A 12,144-nucleotide genomic window follows, 5' to 3' on the forward strand; every position below is an offset into this window, starting at 1 on the left:
CACTGGTTTAGAAACTTAGCACGATGCGCCGCCACACCGCTGAGTCAATTGATTAGTTTAAAATCGAATTGTAAACTGCCAACATACACACGTCGGTATCTCACAGGTTGCCGTGAGGGGACTCCCGTAGTGTGTGTACCAGGTTAGGCCATATTTTTATTCCGATTTTCCTCATTTTAGTCCTATTACGAGTTCGGGGACTGTCTGTCTGACACTTCTGGGGCGACCCCCGTAGGTCGTTTTTCAAATTGCCAAGCTGTTTTGTGAATTATCGTGCTAAGCGTTCGGAATAAACTTGTCATCGCATGGGTTCGTAAAGAATAATTAGGTACTGTACCTCTCTCTCGTCGCAGGGTGATCCGAATGATAACCGGACGAGATGAAATGCCTTGATACAACCCACGATTAGGCCGTTTTATCGGCTCTCCACTCTTTCGAGATTTAAATGATATTTTATTATCCTTAGCTCAACCAGGCTTGACACTGCTGGCTTAGACTAGGTGTTATAGCCTACTAGTCAGCATTTATTATAGCAGTAGCCTAAAACTAAATGATATTTGGTGCGAATTAATCATACATAATCTCATCAGTTTATAATCGAACAGTTTATTCAAACCATTCTTATTAGTTTTCATAAAACAGACGTGACAACTCATAAAACGTTATTAATTAACTGATATCATGCTTCTATTATAAGTAGTTTGCGAATTAAAATGAACTCGGTCTACTGTTGCGGATAGTAAATATGCTTTATTTCATTATGCCAGAGTAGACTAACACCAATATATGTAACGTTAGTCGGCAATGGCCATGATAATTGACTAAATCGGTGGAGTCGATTTACCTCAATTGTTTGTTGGAGTAACTCGTGTGATTGCTATTGATTTCACTGATATTTCAGAAAGATTATAGTCAGAAATAGTACAGAGAGTGGGGGGGGGGGGAGTGTTGTGACACGGTCTTCAATACTGTATCGATTAGTAGAGAGGTAAAGCAATGTTGCGTTAACAGCCTAAATTTTTCGCTTTCACTCGTATATCATGTTACTAAGATATCTTCTCTCTTTGAAGAAAGTCACGCTAAAATTAATATATATATATATGATATAGCCAGAAGAATAATCTTTCGAACTTCTTCCAAAGTAAATGAATATCAACTATAATAGTCAAGCAATGAATGGCACACACTGTAAACAATTGACCAACGGTACCTCGTCTACTGCTCGGGATGTTGGATTCAACACTGAGTTGGCTGTAGAGAACCTCCGAAAATACCTTAGAATTAAAACGGATCATCCAGACCCAGACTACGATAGTATAATAAATTTTCTGGACCTGTATGGGAAGGAATTACAGCTGGAGGTAAAGCATGTTCAAATAATGGAGAACCGAAAAGTGGTTGTAATGACACTATTTGGACGAAATCCCGACCTACCATCAGTTCTATTGAATTCCCACGTCGATGTTGGATCTGCAGTTTTGCAAAACTGGGCCCGTGATCCATGGTCCGCTTATAAAGATGAAAAGGGCAACATATACGGAATGGGAATTCAAGACATGAAAAGCGTCAGTATCCAATACTTAGAAGCTGTTCGCGTGTTAAAAATATTACGTAATACCAGCTTCGAGCGGACTGTGCACTTGTCATTTGTACCGGACGAACAAATAAACAATGGGACTCTTGGTATGGCATTGTTCGTGCACACTCCAGAATTTAAAGCAATGAATGTCGGTGTAGTAATAGACGAAGGATTAGCATGTCCCGATAATAAATATTATGTTTTCTACGGAGAAAGAAGTCCGTGGTGGGTTCATGTTAAATGTCGTGGTAATGCCGGGCATGCAGCCATGTTTATTGATGACACAGCTTGCGATAAGGTGCAAAAAGTCATTAAATCTTTCACGGATTACCGCAACAAGGAGCAAAAACGGTTCAAAGGTAATCATTGTCAACGTTTGGGTGACTTTACTACTATAAATGTGACTGGCATTCATGGTGGAGTTCATTCAAACGCTGTACCCGACGAATTCACGGCTGCTTTTGATATTCGAATCCCGCCAACAGTCAATTTACATAAATTTGAAGAAAAAATTAAAACATGGTGCCACGAGGCGGGAGATGACGTAACATATGAATTTTTGAACAAGAATACAAACCAAAAAACAACCCCTACCGATAGCCTGTGGTGGAAGACGTTTGTAACTACTCTTCGACAAAGAAACGTGGAGGTTTTACAAGAAATTTTCTGTGCATTCTCTGATGGGCGTTTTCTACGAGAAGCCGGATATCAAGTGATCGGTTTTAGTCCAATGCGAAACACAACCATGGTGATGTACGAAAGAGATGAATATCTTAACGAAAAAATATTTCTGGAGGGAATCGATGTTTATTGTGACTTGATACCTGCCTTGGCGAACTTGACATTTCAATAGAATATGGAAATTTGATTACGCTTATATTTTAGATTGGAGGAAATTTTGCGAATTGCACCAACCCATAATTGTCGCCATCTTATGTTGAATATTACTGTATATTGTTAATTATGATTAAATGTCGCCGTTACTGTAAACAATATTTTATAAAAAGTCAATATCAACAATATATTATTATCATTTTCTGCTATTGTAATATATGTACATTCTATTACGCAATGCAGGGGTGTAAGGGAAAATTATGCGGCAAGCGGAGAAGTGCCAATTTTGAATGGTGCGCGGCCATCTAAACTAGTTTTGAAATTTAGTTGAATCTGGTTCCCTTTGCGTTGCAAAGCTTATATCCGAGTTCAATTAAAATATCTATGCCTGCGACTGACAGCGAGGCGAACAACGCGATTCACAAAGCTGTCCCTTGCTGAGCAGTAAACAATTCAAGAAAAATACGGAGAATACGCTAATGAATTTGTAAGAACGGGCAATTGAAGATTAGGCAACTGGAAAGCAGTTTGAAAAAATTTAATATTATATAGATACAAAAGCTAAATGAGCTTTGGTTCCAGCCTATCAATTGATTTGGTCTAAATCTAATCTAGAATAAGATTTGACAGAAGATTATTTGGAAATGAATCTTACCGAAAACACTAAGATAACTTTCCACATGTTAAAAAAGCACTTTCCGGTAACATATTTATTTCTAAAATGAGCTATTTTGTGCCTGCAACTAATAGAAAGCTTATGTTAAATGACGGTGCGGTTTCACTCAGGTATTGATATTTGGCCCGCCCGCGAAAAAGGTTGCACACCCCTGACGTAGTGGATTAATTATAAAAATTCTAAAGCATTATATTCTTGAGAAGGCTGATTATGAAAATGCGTATTTCGTTACCCACAAAAAGCCTACATTTTGGCTAATTGATCGCGACCACTTTTTTTCTATTTTTAATTTGATTTAGGCTTCGTCCTGAGTAACAGCAATAAATAGGTTGACACTGAACATAAAGCTCTGTCTGACATTGTCTTCAAACCGTTATTTTCACTCCGAAATTTTCGCTTTGTTTCCGCACGAAGGCGTTCTTAATCCACGGTCCAGGTGGAGGCGATTTTTGGACCAAAGGCCGAAATTTTTCCCCACCTAGACTGGCGGACCATGTAAGTGTGACGTAAAAATATTCACAGTGTTACAAAAGCAAAAGTGGAAAACAATAAACCTCGTTCTAAAACTAAATTTAAATCCTAATCCTAACAAATTAATTCGGCTACTTTTAGCTGGAACATCAAAATTTTGTTTTAGTCTGGTTGTGGCAGCATCACGCGGGCCAGCATGAATTACTCAACGGGCCAGATTTGGCCCGCGGGCCGTAGTTTGCCCATTTCAGGTCTACACTCTACAACAGGGACATTTCTGACGGTTGGTTCTAACCCTGCCTCTCTCTTCATTCCATTTTTTTTAACTGAATTTAAATTGAATTTAAATTGAAAGTTCATCTGAATTATGTCTTAACATCTGCCGTAGGAAAAGCATTAATTTTGGTAATTGATCGTTTAAAATTTTTTAAACTTTTATGTTAGGTCGTAATGTCATTTTGCATCATCAAAAATATACAATAGCTAGGGTCAACCTTGCATGTAAACTTGAGATATGAACTGAAGTGAACGGTTATTCAAATGACACTATTTAATGACGATCAGGAATCATAATCATCACTATCCCCCTTTTCTATCGACAGCAGTCAGCGTTCATGAAGTGGAATATATTACATAGTTGCTGTTTTAAGAAGCTGCAGTAATGATACAAACTTTGAAAATTTACAAACGTACAGAGTTTATTGCTAATAGTAAACGTAAAAACTTTCCAATATATTGATTGCAAACTACCCGAATTAAAAAATCAACCAAGATGATTGGCAGGCAGCAAAATGGTAGAGTGGACTGCTGAGATGTCACACAAACTCAACCTTTACACACACTAAAAAATAACATTTGAAAACACCTGTACGCATTCATATAATTTTCTGCTATATATTGTGGAGAATTTATTTTAAGTTGATTCTTTGTCATAAAAGTTTAAGTCACTTTCTCATTTCAAAGAGCAACCATGGTTTTATCAAGCTCCGTTCTCAGCTAAGTAAGAACAAACAGGATGCCAAATCTGTAATTTTGATCCCGCTCTGCAACCATACACCGACCCATGCACGATTTCGCAATTCCCTTTTCTTTCTTTTCTAACTTGTTGTCTGACGGTACATCTTGCTAATGTCAATTGATTTCCACGGGAATCAACGTTTGCAGGCATGGCTCCTGAAACCAAGATACCAAATTCTCAAAAATCAACTTAATCGAGTGGCTGCCCGTTTGGGGCCGTATTTTAAGTTATCAAAGTTCCCCATAAAAAATTATAAAATGAAAATACCATTCATTAATATAGAATGTGAGAGCATTGTACTAATATATGCCCTGTAGGCTGGCTACCTGCGGCCATAGCGGCATGATCTTTGACAATACCAGACTTCAGCATCGTTTAGCGGTAAAACAAAATATCAGAAAACGAAGGAGGTGTATAGTAAAAAGAACAAGAGAGCTATGCTCAAATATATGGACACGTAGCGCCACCCAATGGCAATAATTTTGATGACGTCATAGCGGGGAAAAAAAATAATAGCCTTCTGGAGAAAAATTTCATCTTTAACCAGTGACAATTTCAAAGCAATTGGTCCAGTATTCGAAGAGAAAAGCGATTTTTTAAAAATGGAGACGGAGACAAATAACAATAACAACAAGAGAGCTACGCACAAATATATGGACACGTTAGACCAGAGCGAATCAGTCTTTACCAGTACCTTTGACGCTACCGGTACCCTCAAAAAAGTTCTGAATTTCCAGTAGCAAGAATTTTGCAGAATCAAAACGTACAGCCAGTCATGACACTGACTAAAATCCGTGTTCCCATGGATAAAAAATAATACAGCAAAATTTTGGACGAAATATCAAATTTCATAGAATTCACGCAAAATTTTGAAATAAATAAAAGTAATAGCCTTCTAGCGAAGAAATTAATCTTTAACCACTGAAAATTTCAAAGCAATTGGTCCAGTATTCGAAGAGAAAAGCGATTTTTTAAAAACGTGTCAAAGAACAAGAACAACAACAACAACAACATAATATTGAAACGATCGTTATGGCCACTAAACGTGTCCAATAACAAGAGAGCTATGCTCAAATATGTGGACACGTAGCGCCACCCAGTGGCAATAATTGTAATGACGTCATAGCAACAACAAAAAAGTAATAGCCTTCTGGAGAAAAATTTTATCTTTAACCACTGAAAATATCAAAGCAATTGGTCCAGTATTCGAAGAGAAAAGCGATTTTTTTAAAATGGAGACGGAGACAAATAACAATAACAACAAGAGAGCTATGCTCAAATATATGGACACGTAGCGCCACCCAGTGGCAATAATTTTGATGACGTCATAGCGAAAAAAAAAAATAACAACAAAATTTTGAAACGATCGTTATGGCCACTAAACGTGTCCAATAACAACAAAATTTTGAAACGATCGTTATGGCCACTAAACGTGTCCAACAACAAAATTTTAAAACGATCGTTATGTCCATTTCGTGTCCAATAACATGAAGTATGGATTTCGGTAGAATATGGGAAGACGCTCAACGTGGGGATGTACAAAAATCAAAGGTCACTGTACTCACCCATCTTCGCCTTCTTTCTTGCTGCTATTCTATCCAGATAAGTTACGTCTTCATATCGATGTAGCTTTAACCTTGAACTAAATATTGTATGCCCACATTCTCGATGTCGTGGCCACATTGTCGTGGATTCGTGGTACCTAGGTTTAACGGAAATTGCCGATGATATTCAGCATTGTATAAATTCAGAATGAAAGATTTGTATCATTTTCACTGGAATAGAAGTTTTTGATCCCATTATGCGTATTACACAAACAAACAAATTGCCTAATAATTAGAGCAAGATATTGTGGAAGCTAAACTTACCATTTCATAACCTAGGCGTGTTATCTCAAATTTACTTTATCTAAAAGTGCATAGTATACATTGTGTATTCACACAGAATGGAGCAAGTTATACAATATTCACTGTGGGCAACATCGCTACGAGAGCATTGGAAATGATAGAAGGACGCCTAGTATACATAGGAAGTGCAACCCCTCAGGAGTTCTCTGCTTAAGCACGTTACATTAATTGGACACGAAATTGCCAAATGGATCATATTTGCTAAAACTATTGTTGTTAGTCTCGTTGTTGGGGTTAGGGAAATTTTGTGGTGTTTTTCTCCGTAACCAATCGATTTCAACTTTTGGCTAAAGGGCTCAATATCCCACCCAGAATTTTGCCAATTTCCAGAAACTGCGCCACCACGTGTCATTCAATAATCCTAGTCCACCGGTACGATGGCAAAATTGATTTATACTCAGGGTTGTCCAAAACGAATCGAATATTCGAATGTATTCGAATATCAAGGTATTCGAATACCTTTTCGGCTGATTTTCGAATAATTCCGAATAGTAGCCTTTTTTCGCCGTAAACGTGGTGTTTCGTTTTTTTTTTTTTTCGGGAAGCTTTAAACGACTTTTTAAATCGGCACTTTGAATGTTTATATTCTGTGCGACCGTACGTCGCATAGTGTTGCGACACATTTGCACGTTTGCGTGGGTGGACATTGCCGACATTCGTGTACGAGGCTTTTAATTTACAAATTCATTTCCATTACGTCGAAAAATTGAGAAAGTATGTTTCTTTTATTTCTATGTGGCCTGCTTATTATTCGCATGAGTCTTCTCAAGCATGATTTGTGTAACCTTATATTTGGGTCTTAGGGTCTGCCAATCATAATATTTAATCGCAGGATGGTTATCGTTACTTTAAAGAGGAACACGGCCACCAAGATAAAGTGATTTGTGACCCCTTCGTTTTGCCGATTCAGCAAAACACGACAGGGGTAGGAAAACACAGCTGTGAAATAACCCGTGGACGTACAGTGTAGTACTTATCACATTCCAAAATTATTTCAACATTCGGGTTAATAGGTTGTCCAAAATGATTGCCGCTTTACAACTTAAATTTACCGCTCAATTGTTAAAAATAGTTAATTCTGTGAGTATGATTCTACCAAACTAACATGATCTGGTTCTAAACATATAAAATTATTAGCGAATTTTTCTACCCGTCTTATTGGAGGCCTTTATGGAAAAAAACCTTTTTTGAGTGCTAAAAATAGACATCGTCCTACTTGCCATGTGGACTTATTAGCCGGGAAATACGGTATTTATAGCCGTAATTGTTACGATATCCAATAAATTGTCACAAGTTGGAAAAACAAGTCGATTTATTAGAAAATAATTTCTGGCAAATAATTCTGATAACGATAGTTAAAAGTATCGATCCTTTCCAGGATGATTTTTTGTTGCGCAAAATAATCCAATCCATGACTGGTACCAGCATTTAAAATGTCATGCCGTATTAATTTAATTCTGTTCAACGTAACTCATGGTTGTATCGACAATCTGTGGACATAAAATGTGTAGTAAACTGACCGATATTATTAAATATTGATTCTTATTTTTATATTGATAAAATAATGAAAGTATTAATGCCAAATACAACGGGTATTTGTGGACATGAAATACGTGGTAAACTGCCCAATTATAATTAATTTCGGACTCGTGTTTACAAAATAATAAAACTAATAATTCTAAAATGCAACGGCGATCTGTGGCCTTCAAATGTGTGGTAAACTGCCCGATTTACCGATTTATCGGTCATGGATTTGAATATTTTGCGCAGCACAAAATCATCCTAGTAAAAAGTCCATACTTTTATATACAAACCAATGGCAACCATTATACAAATTAGTTCCCAAGAGCGGGATGAAATATAAATTGTTTTTCCGAATTTTTCGTGAGTACGAAAATAAGAATCAAAACTAATTATATTCGGCACAATATCACGGCAATCTGTGGACATAAATAGTGTGGCAAACTCGCGATTAATATTAATTTTTGATTCCTATTTTCGTATTTACAAAATACAAGGCGATCTGTGGACTTACAATGTGTGGTAAACTACCCGATTATAAATAGTTTTTGATTCCTATTTTCATAATTATGAAATAATAAAAGTATTATTACTCAAACATACAACGGCGATCTGCGGACTTAAAATGTGTGGTAAAGTTCCCAAATATAATTAATTTTTGATTCGTATTTTTGTACTCACGAAAAAATTGTCACAAGTCGGAAAAATACCTCATACTTTATCCCGCTTTTCGACAAATAATTTGGATAATGGTTGGTATTTAAAAGTATGGGCGTTTTACTAGGGTGATTTTGTGTTGCGCAAATATTCAAATCCATCATCGATACCACTATTGTCGTATTAATTTAATTCTGTTAACATGACTCATGGTATATAAAATATATACTGCAATAATCTGCAAATATGAAATGCCTGGTAATATAGCTAGGTTGTAACTTGTAGATAGCAGTTATTCCATTGCTTATTGTATGGAAATTCCTTCATACATTTAGATAAGCTTCAATTAGTGGATTTTATTTTCGAAGTATTCGAAATTTCATATTCGAAAAAAATTATTTCGAATGTATTCGAAATAGTGAACTATTCGGTATTGGCCATCCCTGTATACTTTTGATATATATGAGATTTATTCAAAATTTGAATGATCAGATAACGGGTTTCTGTGTATATCGCTACTGTGTTTAGTTGACCTCCAGGTCAATTTGTGCATTGCTCCCTGCTTTTTATTGTCTTCTTTTCAACTTACCTTTTATCGAATACAGCACACATTGCCGTTTGGTCAACATATCTGCAATAACCAGTCAGCGCTACAATTTCTCTTGATAAAATCTGGCATGACATTTCTTTCTGAAAGTATATAAAGTATTATCGGATTGTTAGTATTTGTGAAGTAAAGTTAACAATGTAGCGAGCCGGACTAATTCTTTTGCAAATGCATAGATCTGATTTTATCGGAGAAATCTAGTTCAGCCAGATACAACGATCGGTAAATCAGGTATTCTTGAAACGAGTTGTAAGTCCGTCAATGGATCTTTAAACAAATTCTGAATACGTCATTTGAATTTTTTTTCAAGGGGAATCTACGTGTTTAGTACAATTTCCTTCCCCATTCTGAGCGCACTTTTATATGGAGAATCGAAAAACCAAATAATATTTACACATTAAAGGCACAATTGCAATATAATCTATTAATTAATATTAAAAATAACCAAAAATATTTTTTTTAATTTTCACATCTGAAAGTACTGCTTATATATATTAAAACAATCAGCAATATGATAAATACGTGTCCAACGAAGTATTACAAGGATTTATATCTAAATTCGGAAAATGAAATTGTTTATTGGATTAATTTTTAATTAAGCCAACGAAACTTCATGAATCATATATTATCAATATAAACAAGTCTTTTTAAGCCTATTGTAGAAGAGATTATTTCTAGAAATACATTTGAGGAAAATCAACTAGCATTTTCTAGAGCGAAACGTATTTCTCTTAAATTACTATAAACGTAAATATAGTTGTTACAGTTTAAAAAATTTCGAAGAGTAGATTTGATTCTGTATTGGACAGATCTTCTTATCTTACGCTGTGATTGACATCATAAAATTTTTGATTTAAACAGGCGTTTTGTATATACATGTTTGTGTATAGTTTGATGTTGTATATAAAATTCTGTGTATGTAATGTTGTAATCCGATTTAATTATAGATTAAACACTAAATTTTTTGACATGTTATAGTTTGTATAATGGAACTTATAATGGAAATTATTAAAGCCTTAGCTAATTTTTTTTCCTGTTTTGTAAATCAATTTTATTCAAAACGTGGATTGCCGATCCGCGGATTACATTTTTTGTATTTTTCATAAAACAATGGTTGTTTGTTACGTATAGGATTGATATAATCGTTTCTATAATATTGAGCCCATCTGGATTTTTTTATTGAAGTTATTTATTAAGTTCACTGAAGATAGCGCCTGTATACATTATGAGCTGTAGGTACACTACTTTGTTGCTCAAATTTCTAGAGTGCGGATTCGAAAAACAATGTTAAGAGAAATTTATGAAAAATATCACTACACACCGCCATTTTGCGATGAGGTTATTCATAAATGTGAGGCATCGTTTATTTTCTATATAATACCAACCACTGAATGTTGATAACAAACCATCATTACCAATATAATCTTGTAATGTGTGACGAATGCGGTGTTCCTAAGAGAATTTATATAGGTAGAAACAACCATTTTACGCGTTTTTGTGACATTGGCGGTTTCACTGGAAATAATAAGTGGCACAATGTGACTCAGATATTCACAGAATTCAGTGGTTCTTAACCTTTTCCACACACGCCATTGTTCTAAGAACGAAGCCAGATGGACTTTCAAAAACGTTGCGAATGTGAGTTTGAATCACGAAAATCCACTTAAAATCCGGCGATTAAGGATTATAGAAGTGTTATTTCGAATTTGTTTTTGTGGCTATTGTAAGCGTTGTTTTCTCTGCTAGAAAGTCATCGAAATATTTGAACAAACGAAACTATATAAACGTTTTTAAAGTCTTAATGCTTGGAATCGTGCATTTTCTTGTGTGTCAGTCATTCGCTCCAAACTAAAATCTAGAGCCTAGCCGAGTATATTTGAGTACTTTGGACATGGTTTCCTACCATAACAAGGAAATCACCTCAAATTTAGTATCATTCGGACCCAATATGATTGAAATTCCGATTCCGGAACTTTGTGAATTGTAAAATGCCGTCTCCATAGATGGCATAGACGACACAGTTCAAAATTTTACAGCTCAAGTCAGTTTAAAAATACGATTCTCAACCCCCGAGTGAACAAAACTTTTTAGCATCACGTTGTGTTGTTTAACCTCGCTCTCTGAAATACAAACACTTACCTTGCGTTGCGGGCAACCACCCCTTCTTTCGACTTGGTGCCGTTGACGTTGTCGCAGTGCGTTCCAACTGGTCTGATTATAAAACATGCTCAAACTTTCGGGTATTTCCTCGGGCATTAAACATTCAATATTAGCTTTAGAAGGTACTCCACCGGTAGTTTTCCCAAGCTTCATAAAACTTAGTATAATCAACACAAACGCCGTGTGTAATTTGTGTATAATCATCGTTTTTCTACCTTGCTATAACAGATAAAATGTAACAGATTTTGATGATGTGATGAAGTCTATAAATAGAATAATCAATATCTTTAGCTACTACTTAAATTCAGCCAAAGATTCAGTTGAATTGGCCGCCGTTACTTAGACTCCACAAGAACTCGTAACTGTGCTCACTAATGTTGATTTTTATCTTTATTTCAACCATTTAGTTTAGAATGGCGGAAGAACTTTCTATATCACTTTAAGGTAAAATATTAATCTGTTCTGGCTCTGGCGACCACCATTCATTCAGTGTACACTTCATTCATTTTTATAGGTCCCCCTCGTAGATAGCAAATTATATATGTGCAGTGAGAATTTCGCTCGCTCTACAGGCAGTTTTATGTCATCGCAGGTCGGTATGAGTCAGTTCAAGTATATGGAACTATAACGAGTTTTATTATAAATCCATTCCATAACCAAGCCTATGGATGACCGTGATTCGTGATATCATTAGGCCGCCAAATTAAATTCCTT

The 12,144-nt window shown here is 35.7% G+C and overlaps 1 protein-coding gene and 1 pseudogene across 1 annotated transcript; one reads left to right on the forward strand and one right to left on the reverse strand.

Annotated features, from left to right (window-relative positions):
* Window positions 1-1,379: 1,379 nt before the first annotated feature.
* Window positions 1,380-2,432, forward strand: LOC120330375 (aminoacylase-1 pseudogene; annotated as a pseudogene).
* Window positions 2,433-4,171: 1,739 nt separating this feature from the next.
* On the reverse strand, window positions 4,172-11,671 carry LOC120330216 (uncharacterized). Its single transcript, XM_078118695.1, has 4 exons — window positions 11,410-11,671; window positions 9,253-9,353; window positions 6,144-6,280; window positions 4,172-4,733 (listed from the first exon to the last, which is right to left on the reverse strand). Exons 1-4 carry the CDS (start codon window positions 11,632-11,634, stop codon window positions 4,540-4,542), a joined length of 657 nt encoding a protein of 218 aa, XP_077974821.1. The 5' UTR covers window positions 11,635-11,671; the 3' UTR covers window positions 4,172-4,539.
* Between the last annotated feature and the right edge of the window lie 473 nt (window positions 11,672-12,144).

The sequence above is a fragment of the Styela clava genome, chromosome 12 (assembly GCF_964204865.1).
Source record: "Styela clava chromosome 12, kaStyClav1.hap1.2, whole genome shotgun sequence".
Classification (NCBI taxonomy): domain Eukaryota; kingdom Metazoa; phylum Chordata; class Ascidiacea; order Stolidobranchia; family Styelidae; genus Styela; species Styela clava.

Excerpts from the sequence above, each read along its gene's own strand:
- LOC120330216 (XM_078118695.1), bottom strand. The coding sequence starts at position 11,634 with ATGATTATACACAAATTACACACGGCGTTTGTGTTGATTATACTAAGT. Across the intron at positions 9,354-11,409 it reads GTGGTTGCCCGCAACGCAAG|AAAGAAATGTCATGCCAGAT; the intron begins GTAAGTGTTTGT and ends ATATACTTTCAG. Across the intron at positions 6,281-9,252 it reads TGTGCTGTATTCGATAAAAG|GTACCACGAATCCACGACAA; the intron begins GTAAGTTGAAAA and ends CGTTAAACCTAG.